General features: G+C 53.9%; 1 protein-coding gene across 1 annotated transcript; it reads left to right on the forward strand.

Moving 5' to 3' along the window:
- Positions 1-1,439: 1,439 nt before the first annotated feature.
- On the forward strand, positions 1,440-3,041 carry LOC119368808 (cytochrome P450 89A2-like). Its single transcript, XM_037633961.1, has one exon. It carries the CDS (start codon positions 1,440-1,442, stop codon positions 3,039-3,041), a length of 1,602 nt encoding a protein of 533 aa, XP_037489858.1.
- Positions 3,042-10,977: the final 7,936 nt, after the last annotated feature.

Below are 10,977 nucleotides of genomic sequence, written 5' to 3' on the forward strand. Positions count from 1 at the left end.
TTGTTAATATTTGTTTTCCATGCGAGCCCGTGAATTCGACTCCGCCCCGCTTGCCGCTCTGGAAATCCTTGTGACATATATGGGCTTCGTTAACTTAAAGCGGAGCGTTCCTTGTGCCTTTTAAATTTTTTTTGAAGAAGAAATTAACTGGAAGCAAAATATAGCAGGAAAACTTCATATGATTTGGTTACAAAATGGGCATTTGAGAACTCAAATCAGATGACAGTTTGACAAAGAAAAAATACTTAGGAGAAAAAAATCAAAAAATGGGGGAAAATAGTTTGACAAAGAAAAGTGTACTTAAGAGAAAAAAGTGCACTTATCGGTAATGCCCTTGTTAATATTGAATTCGACTCCGCGCTGCCTGCCGCTCTGGAAATCCTTGTGACATATATGGGCTCCGTTAACTTAAAGCGGGGCGTTCCTTGTGACATATATGGGCTTCGTTAACTTAAAGTGGGGCGTTCCTTGTGCCTTTTAAAAAAAATTTGAAGCAGAAATTAACTGGAAGCAAAATATAGCAGGAAAACTTCATATGATTTGGTTACAAAATGGGCATTTGAGAACTCAAATCAAATGACAGTTTGACAAAGAAAAAACACTTAGGAGGAAAAAATCAAAAAATGGGAAAAAAATAGTTTGACAAAGAAAAGTGTATTTAAGAGAAAAAAAATCAAAAAAATCACTAGAAGGAGGGCTCTAACCTCTGACCTCGTGCTTAACAGCCACACGCTCTAACCAACTAAGCTACTCCAACTTTACGTTCTTTTAAATATTACTACCCTACATAAAGACGTAATCTACTTTGTGATTACAAATTGTAATTTATCTAGGGAGTTCGAACTGGAGCAGTTCCTGAACGGCGGGGAAGAGTCTGCCACAGCCGGTGAGGTTTCTTGCTTTGGTTGTTTTTGCCGCTACGTATTGCAGATCCTTTATTGTAAAATTTTGTTGTATGGTGCACATGGACTAACAGAGAATCAACTTTTCTTTTTGAGGGAAATAGGAGATGCATATGTTCAGCTAGTCTTGTTGTGATCCTCGTACCATGTTGATTCAGAACGTGACCACTCTGCAAGGCCCGCTTGGCGGACTGGAGTGTGCTCCACGTCTCCATGCAATAGCAACCGCACAATCCTCCGGGCCGGCTCCATGTATCGGCGGCGGTCGGCGTCGGCACCACCGTGGCCGACGGAGCCTTCCATCTGGCCCCGGCCGCTTAACCCAGCGCCGCCACCTGTCCCGTCCCCTGCACGCCTGCGTGATCACCGTAGTGGATTCGTGCCAACGCACCGGTCCGCAGAAGCGGCGTGCCAACACAACACCGATGAGGCGGTGGCCGCTGATCAGCGGCTGCGTATAGATAGCCATGGCCGGCACGCAGCTCGTTGCGGCACCGGCACCCCGAGCTAGGAGAGCAGCTGATCGATCGATCAACAATGGAGGCCGCCGTCGCGTACCTCCTCCTGCTCCCGCTCGCCACCTGCGCCGTGCTGCTCCCCCTCCTCCTGCTGCTGCTCCCGGCCCTTCGGCCGTCCAAGGCCAGCCGCCTCCCGCTGCCGCCGTCCCCGCCGGCCGTCCCGGTGCTCGGCCCGCTGCTCTGGCTCTGGCGCGCGCGCTCCTGCCTCGAGCCGGCCATCCGCGACCTGCACCGCTGCCACGGGCCCGTGCTCACCCTCGGCTTCCTCTCCCCGCGACCGGCTATCTTCGTCTCCGGACGCCGCGTCGCCCACCGCGCGCTCGTCCAGCGCGGGCACGCCTTCGCCAGCCGCCCGCCCGCCATCGCGCCCTTCCTCGTCCTCACCTCCGCCCAGCGCACCGTCAGCTCCGCGCCATACGGCCCGCTCTGGCGCTCTCTCAGGCGGAACCTCACCTCCGGCGTCCTCCACCCCGCGCGCGTCGCGCGCCTTTTCGCGCCGGCGCGGCGGTGGGCGCTCGGGATCCTCTCCTCCGACCTCGAGAACGAGTTGTCCCGGAGCGAGGGCGGCGTGGTGACCGCCGTCGAGTGCCTCCAGTTCTCCATGTTCTCGCTGCTCACGTACATGTGCTTCGGGAGCAGACTGCCGGCCGGCCCCGTACGGAAGATCGAGGCCGTGCAGAGGGAGCTCTTCTCCTCCTACATCGGCTTCCAGGTCTTCGCCTTCTGCCCGGCGCTCACCACGAGGCTGTTTCGGCGGCGGTGGCGGAAGGTGCTGTCCATCCGCAGTAAGCAGGAGGAGCTGTTCCTGCCACTGATCAGAGCAAGAAGAGAACGGAGGCTGCTGACGGCTAACGGCGACGACGGCAGCCTAGCGTACTGCTACGTCGACACGCTCCTCGCGCACCGGCTCCCCAAGGAGGAAGAGGATGGCGGCGACCGCGCGCTCACAGACGGCGAGATGGTGAGCCTCTGCACGGAGTTCCTCACCGCTAGTGTCGACACCACGGTGACCGCGCTGCAGTGGATCTTGGCGAACCTGGTCCGGCAGCCGGAGATCCAGGCGAGGCTCCGGGATGAGATCGACGCGGCGATGACCAACGACCACCAGGACGCCGTCGCGGAGGAGGACCTGTCGAGCATGCACTACCTGAAGGCGGTGGTCCTGGAGGGGCTGCGGCGGCACCCGCCGGCGCACTTCCTGCTGTCGCACGCGGCCGTAACGGAGGCGTCGCTAGACGGGCTCCGCGTGCCGGCGGCCACGTCGGTGAACTTTTCGGTGGCGGACGTGTCACTGGACGAGGAGGTGTGGAGCCGGCCAGAGGAGTTCAGGCCGGAGCGATTCCTGGAGGGCGGGGAGGGCTACGGGGTGGACCTGACGGGAAGCCGTGAGATCAGGATGATGCCGTTCGGGGCCGGCCGGAGGATCTGCCCCGGCCTCGGGCTGGCGATGCTGCACCTCGAGTTCTTCGTGGCCAACCTGGTGAGGCGGTTCGAGTGGTCTGCGGCGGAGGATGGCGGCGGCGTCGACCTCGCCGAGAGGCCGGAGTTCACGGTGACCATGGAGCGGCCGCTGCGCGCGCGCGTGGCGCCCAGACGCCCCCGCCTAGTTCGCCCAGTCTGATTGATTGTGTGCGATGGTTCACAGTAAGATGACCACGCAGTGATACACGTATGGGCAGTGTGCACATACGTTTTTAAATACTCAAGTTTGAATCGTTTACCACATGTACCGTGGACATACGTTGGAACCTGAAATTAATACTACTGCTTAGCTAATTCTAGTGTCGAACCGTGCACGGTGTTCACCGCGAAGAGAGTGAGGTGCCGTCGATCATGATGTACACTTGGTTGATTTGAGGAACTCATCTAGATCTGCCGACAGCGACAAGGTATACGCCGAGTGTCATACTAAGCAAATTTTAAAGATGTACAACAGGACATAGAAAAAATTACATTTCAAGAAATGCTTTTTGCATCTTTAAAAAAGGGCCAACTCCAACACATAATGCAAAACGGAGATGTAAAAATGCAACTCCAACAAACGGAGATATAAAAATGCAACTCCAATAGATGATGCAAAATGAAGATGTAAGGGCGGCGAATCGGGGCGGCGGCGGCGAAGGAGCGTCAGCGGGGGTGGCGAATCGGTGCAGCAGAGCGACGACGAAGGAACGTCGGCGTGGGTGGCGAATCGGTGCAGCAAAGCAACGGCGGCGGCTCGAATCGGGGTGGCGGAGCAGCAACAATTCGAAGCGGAGAGAGGAGGAACGACATAGGAGTAGCGGCGAAGGTGGAAGAGGGTCTCTTTGGCCGGAGGAGGAAGCCACGGCCGCCGCCGGCAGCCAATCTCCCACCGCAGCTGTGTCCGGCTTCGAAATTTTGGTCGGTTGAGGTTGGTATGTCGTCGGGTTGCGCCCTCATGCCATCTGCCGCTTCTAGCCTCCACCACGTCGCTCGGCTGCCGCTGCTTCTTCGCAGGCAGCTCCGGCGCGACGGTGATCGATCGAGGTGGGGCAAACCCGGTACGGCGGCACGAAGGAGAAGGTCAAATTGGGGACTGTAGTTACGCCGACGGCGGCTATGGCGAGGTGGGTGGGACCAGGGACGGTGAAGGATGCGGCGGGGTCATCAGCGTCGGCCATGACGGCGGTGGGCGACCGTCAGGTGAACGGGCGGCGATCGCGCTGAAGCCAAATGAAGGCAGTTGGTCGGTTGGCACATGACCATCGTTTTTACATCTTTGAGATGCAAATTTACACCGCAAGGTGTTGTATTTTACCTCTGAGAGGTGAAGATGTATTTTTTTTGTCTACATCATCTGTTGGAGAGGGGGTTTGGACCTTGAAGATAAAAAATTAGTTATTTTTACATCTACATCATCTATTAAAGATGCTCTTAGCCGAGGTGAATTTGGCCTTTGCCGAGTGGTTTGCACACTTTGCTTAAAATCATTTTCCGTAGTGTCTTCTCAAGTGTCTTCTCATAATGGAACACAAGGATTTTGCATCAGAGTTTGAAGTTACCCTGTTACCCTAACAATAGGGGTGGACTAAAACACGTTGCTTGCGACATTAATGACAACCTGATACTCGAGTTTTAAGCTCGCAGCTCACTTTTAATGAACAGATTCAATCACTATTTTTGGCTTGTTAAGCTTAACAATCCCAATGAACGAGCTAACTAACAATTTATAATTAAGCTCTCTAGAGTATCTACTAGCAAAATGGCCCGTGCATTTCAATAGAAGAAAAACAATTTATAATCTTCAATGCCCATGACAACATTTTGCTGCATCACCGAGATACATTATCACTCTCATTTTCGTGAAATCATGAACAGTTTTTAAGCTTATGAACATACCTGAAATGGTGAACATTTCTCAATTTCTTCAACATTTTTAATAGATTTGCAAATAATTTTTAAAATGATGAACATTTTTCCAATTCATGAAGATTTTATGGTATATGCAAACATTCCATTAAAACTGTAAACACTTTTAAAATATTTTTCTTGAATAGGCGAACATTTTTTGGAAAAAAATTGGTTGAACAATTTTTGAAATTCACGAACATTTTTTTGGTTTAACTAACATTTTTTGAAATGCATGATCAGTTTTTGAATTAGCAAACATTTAATGAATCAATAAACTATTTTGTAAGTCACAAAAAGTTTTTGAATTTTCAGGGCATTTTTTAATTTATGAACATGTTTTGAATTGGCGAAATTTTGTTCAAATACATGAACTTTTTTTAATCATTAAAAATTGTATTTCCCAAACATTTATTTTAAAAATTGCGAATATTTTCTTGATATGCGAACGTTTTTTAATTACGAATATTTTCTGAATCCGCAAACATTTATGAGTTATTAAAAAATTTTATTTCACAATTCTTTTTTTTAATTTTTTAAAAAATGAAGTCCCAAATTATTTAAAATGAAGAAAAGAAAGACAAAAAAGGAAAATAAAATTTAAAAGTTGAATTAATCTAAGGACGCCCGGACACATGCCGACCCAAACAGGCGCGCTGCGTTTTCTCACAGCGTCGAGAGCGCAGTATAGAAGGTTCCAACTATATGGGCGGGCAAGGCGGGGATTCCCCTATGTGAAACGTTTTTTAATCACTTATAGGTGGCATCGGTGGGATCATATTTTTCAACTTTGTGAGCAATTTCGGTGACGTACCGTGAGAAGCAATAGCCCCTTTATTATTAGGTATAGAATACAAGTTGCCGGAAAGAAATCTTTTTTGCATCACTTCGACTAAAAACAAGCACCAACTGCTGCTCTAAACGTATATTTTTGTGGTCCTTTTTTGGGCTGCCCAAAACACTAGCCCAAAGTGATGTAAATTTACATTAGGCACTTGCCTTCCCAAACGTAAAAAAAATTCAGGCACCTGCCTTCACAAACGTAAAAAAAATCCACGCACCCATAACCCCCCGCAAACCAATCGCCAACTCATAATTGCGTGTGTCCTCTTGCCCCCCTTCCCCACGAGCCGCCATCACCAAATCTGCCGGCTTCCGGCTGCCACCCGCCCCACCGTAGAACAAACACCCCTCCTCTCTTCGGTTGTCAGCACTCTCGCAGCCCGCCGCTCCGCCGACATCGAATTTGTAGACCATCGGCCTCAGCCAACACCAAATCTGGTAGCCCGCGCCCCATCACCACCAAATCGGACGTCGTCACACCTCCACCGTCGTCTTCCCTATATCTGATCACCAGCACCTCCTGCCGCCAGGATCCGCGATGATGATGGCACTGCCACTGTCGGATTCAGGGCTCCCTAGACCCAAGGAAGGTCCGAACTCAGGGGCGTGTGCGAAGAACTCAATCTCCCCAGGCAACCGATTTGTCGTTCCTGCAGCCTAGCTCCATGAACAGGAAAAGATGCACGGCAGTTTACCCAGGTTCGGGCCACCTTGTGGTGTAAAACCCTACTCCTACTTTGGGGTGGATTAGCCTCGCGAGTGGCTGAGGATGAACTAGTACAGTGGATGAACAAACTCCTGAGGCTTGGGTGCGTAGTGGCGAGGTACGGGTCCCCTGCCCATGGTGGTGGCTAACCGCCGTCCTCTTCCCCCAAATGTAGGCGGGAAGGGATTTCACAACGGCCAGTTTGAAAGGGGACAAGAAGTACATCCTATCCTGATGAAAGGTGGTCTTCACCTGCAAAGCTTTTGCATGTGATGCCATAGTGGGCTCGACGATGACATCCTTCCAGCCGTCCTGGCGGTTTTGGTCTCGTAGCACAGAAATGGAAACCTTTGGCGGATTCCTTGGGACCCCGCACCTACGCTTGCCTCCTTAGCACCAAAAAGGAAACCTGCTGCTCTGCGCCCGCTGGCGCCCGCCTGGCCTTGGTCATCATGGCTTGCGTTACTAGGACCTCATAAGATGGTCGCTTTCATAGGAACATCCGCTCCTCAGGAGCCAGCCTGGGAAGGCCGCTCCCTCCGGAGGTCTTGGCGCTGTCCGCCTCGTGAGGCTGGGTCCCTCGCGAGGGTCTTGCCTTGTCGATGCTGAAGATGGGCCATACCAGGCCATCGATGGAGCCACGCCGTGGTCTGCAGGTAGGCAAATCTGGGTACCCTGGTTCCCAGAACACCGACAGTAGCCCCCGGGCCCAAGGAGCGCTCGGACTTGGCTTCGAGGCGAAGCTAAAGAGCAAGGGCGAAGTGCCGCGGGCCTCAATCGCCTGTGGACCGAGCCGACGCGCGACGCTTGACGAGAAGGGAAAAACCCCTCAGGTGGAACCCGAGCTGCTCCCGCCGAAAAAGAGGCCCGATTGCTCCCGAGGTGCCGCCACGGAGCCCATGGCAACGCGGCCTTGGCACGAATGGGCTTCCCGGTCCCCTTGTATGCCCACGCGCAGGGCCCCTCACACAGGGGCGACGACCGGTGCCGTGAGGATCAAGGTCATGGATGAGGGCAGGCGGCGACCGTATGGTCGCCCGGCTCGCGCACCCATGCTGGAGGCACAGCTCGCGAGTTTGTGGTGTGGGCGGCGATGCCGCCACACACATGCATCTATCTCCCGTGGTTCTTTGTGGGGGAGATACCGCCGAAGGGGCCTGTCCAGTTGTGGTTGCAATACACCAGGTGCTGCGACCAAGCCTTTGAAACGTAAGCCGAGGCCGTCGACTCTGGGACGTCTTCATGACTCGAGGATGGGGTGAGATCGCCCGCACCTGCCGCTCGGAGGGAGCTCTCCCCATCCACTTCGAATACGATGGAGCTTCAATGCTCTCCTTCAAGGTCTTTGGCGAGGATGGTCGGCGCCTGGGGTGCTGCTTCGAGGGAGATGGTCGAGGTGATGAGGCTGCCGGCGGTGAACTTTCCCTTGGCCTTGCCCGTGGTTCCCCCGACAGCAGCAGCGCCTCCTCAGAGCATGAGTCAAGCGACGACGACAGCTACAAGCCGCCAAGCCGCCGCGCCCGCACTTTAGCAGCGGCGTTGGCCCGGCGCCGCCAGTGACGCCGCCGAGATCGTGGCTCCCTTAGGGCTCTCCCTTTTGCTTCATTCCTGCATGAAACCTTGACGAACCCCTCGGGGGTATGTAAAAACTGCGATGCTTGCATTTTAACGTTATCATTTCTGATTCGATGTTGTGTTTACGTCTCTCGCTTGGGCATGGTTCCCCCTTCCATTCCTATGATAGCTTAGTGCTCTACACCGACAAGACCTAGTCCCCAGGCAAACTTCAGCCTTCGCTGGTATGCCAGGTCGCGATGTTGTGGTCAAGGCCAGGAGGTGAGCGGCCCGAGGTCCGGTAAGAGCCCCTGATGTGTGATGCTCAGGGGTCCCCCTTGGTGCGCAAGCGGCTTCCGAAGGCCGGAAGGGAAGCATCCCTGCCCGAGCGGGATTGCGAAAAGTAAAATGCTGATTGTGAGGTCCACATTCGCGTGTGGGGGTGACTTATCTCGGTGATATTGTAGTTATCCTCTCGCTGAGAGGGCGGCTGATGCCGGGTTGCGTCCTGGTGGCGGTGGAGCTCCTAAGAGAGACTCGAGCCGACCCTTCTTCCTCGCTCATCTGGATGCTCTACGTCCTCGGGTTCCGGCCCTCAGGCAAAGGCTCAGCCGCCGCTGTTATGCCAGGTCGCGATGACATGGTCAAGGCTAGGGGGTGAGGGCTTGAGGGCCGATAGGAGCCCCAGAGCCACGGTGCTCTGCCCCCCACCTTTAACATGCAAGCGAATCGCGTGAAAAAGAAAGGGTGGCTGGCCTCGTGAAGGTGCCTTGGAGGGGTCTCGACTCATGTGACGACTCCGGAGGTTCATGCGGGTCAGCCAAAGGAAGAAAACATAGCACACAACCGCGCTTGTCAACCTGCCTATGATCTTTTCGTGAAAAAGGCGAAGGCACTGAGGACCCGGTGAGGTGACGTGCGCGGGGCAGGACACGGGCCAGAGCTCGGTCTCTCAGATTTATTAGCACTGCAGAGACAGATCCAAGCACATGCGCCGTGCAAGTAGCCGCCGTTGCGGGATGAGCAAGAGGCGGGTTAGCAACGTGCGGAGGCTGTGCTGGGCGACTCCATGAATAACATGACAACAGGGGTAATTTAAATAACCATGATAACATAGGTTAGCATACTGGTCTTGGGTACACTAATCAAAATGGTGTGGCTGCGGGACTGGTCCTGGCAGCTTGAGGATATTGCAGCCCGAGGGGCGCCCTCAATTGAACAAACCAAAGAAGTCACCTGGCACCGTCACTGAAGTAGTGTTGGGATAGCTGAAGATGCGTGCCGCGGAAGTCGCTCCTCATGAGTCGTTCGTCTTCCGGGCCTCGTGAGGCTCCGGAGGTCCGAGGGGCTCGTGAGGGTTTGGCACCTCCTCCGTCAGGATCGCCTGGCGCCTGGACTTGTGAGCCTCCAGGATGGCTCGCATGTGGCACTGATGCGCTATAGCTGCGTTCGGCAGGCCGAAAGGCATGCGAACGTAGTTGTGTGGGGGGCCTCCGCATCGGCCGACGTGGGACGGCCAGAAGGGATCCTAAGAAGAGTCCCTGTTGAGGCCTGGGATGTTGACGCAGACGTGTAGCTTGCTACCCACGTCAGGGGCGGCAGCTACGCTGGGTGGTGCAGGGTGACGCTTGCCACGCATGGCCCACGCCTCCTCAAGCTCTTAGATCGCCTTGGTGATGAACTCCTGAGCGCCTGTTCGCGGAAGCGCGCGTTGAAGCACGCCTCCACATGGTGCCCGAATGCCTCCCTTGTGACGCTGGCTAGGTCAGAGGCCCTTCAGAGGAGAGCCCCCGAGCCCAACCCAAGAGGGGCGTCGGGCGCGCCTTCCTATGCAAGCGGGGAAGGCGCCTCATCAGTGGGCACGGGGCCTGAGGCGCGATCGTCAGACACCCCACCCTCTTGAGATCCTCGGCAGAGTAGTTGCTTCTTCTTCTTGGGGATGACCTAAGGTGGGTGAATGGCGCCTCCATCATCTGAGTTCTTGACCGCTGGGGCCTGATAAGCGTGCTCGACGGAGCACACTGCGTCCTTCTCATCACAGGTGACTGTGATGATGCCGCTGCTTCCTGGCATCTTGAGGACATTGTAGCCGTGGTGAGTCGCTACCATGAACTTGGCCAGGGCTGGATACCCGAGGATGGTGTTGTAAGGGAGACGAATGTGGGCGACGTCGAATTCAATGAGCTTGATGTGGTAGTTTTCACGCTTGTCGAAGGTGACAAGGAGACGGATTTGTCCTATGGGGAACCGTCGGTCACCCCTGAGAAGGGCTTGGTGGGCAGAAGCTGGTCGTACGACACCTGGAGCGTATCAAATGTCTCGACTGTGAGGACGTTGAGCCCCACACCACCATTGATGAGTGTCTTGTTGACGAGGACTTTGCTGATGGTGGGTGAGCAAAGCAACGGGAGTGCGCGAGTGGTGGCTACGCACTTGAGCTTATCAGCAGAGTCAAAGGTGATGGCGTACATGGACCACCTGTGGGGACGCGACGCTTCGAGCTTGGGGAGGGCCCCGTTCACCTCACGAGCGAACTGCTTGAAGAGGCAATGGGAGGCGGGGGCCTGAGCACAACCTAGGATGCAGCCAATGGCATGAGGCTCCTGGGAGCCTGATACGTCTTCGTCGTATCTGTAATTTTTTATTGTTCCACGCCAATATTATTCAACTTTCATATACTTTTGGCAATTTTTTATACTATTTTTGGGACTAACATATTCATCCAGTGCCCAGTGCCAGTTCCTGTTTGTTTCATGTTTTTTGTTTCGCAGAAAACCCATATCAAAGAGAGTCCAAACGGAAAAAAATGGACGGAGACTTTTTTTTGGAATATTTATGATTTTTGGGAAGAAGAATCAACGCGAGATGATGCTCGAGTGGCCCACGAGGCAGCGGGCGCGCCCCTGACCCTCGTGGTCACTCCGTAAGGTGGTTGGTGCCCTTCTTTCGCCACAAGAAAGCCAATATCCAGATAAAAATCGTATCCAAAGGACAACCCAATTAGAGTTACGGATCTCCAGGAATATAAAAACGGTGAAAGGGCAGAATCAGGAACACAGCAACAGAGAGAGATAGAGAGACATAT

Source organism: Triticum dicoccoides, chromosome 2B (genome assembly GCF_002162155.2).
Source record: "Triticum dicoccoides isolate Atlit2015 ecotype Zavitan chromosome 2B, WEW_v2.0, whole genome shotgun sequence".
Taxonomy (NCBI): Eukaryota; Viridiplantae; Streptophyta; class Magnoliopsida; order Poales; family Poaceae; genus Triticum; species Triticum dicoccoides.

Excerpts from the sequence above, each read along its gene's own strand:
- LOC119368808 (XM_037633961.1), top strand. The coding sequence starts at position 1,440 with ATGGAGGCCGCCGTCGCGTACCTCCTCCTGCTCCCGCTCGCCACCTGC.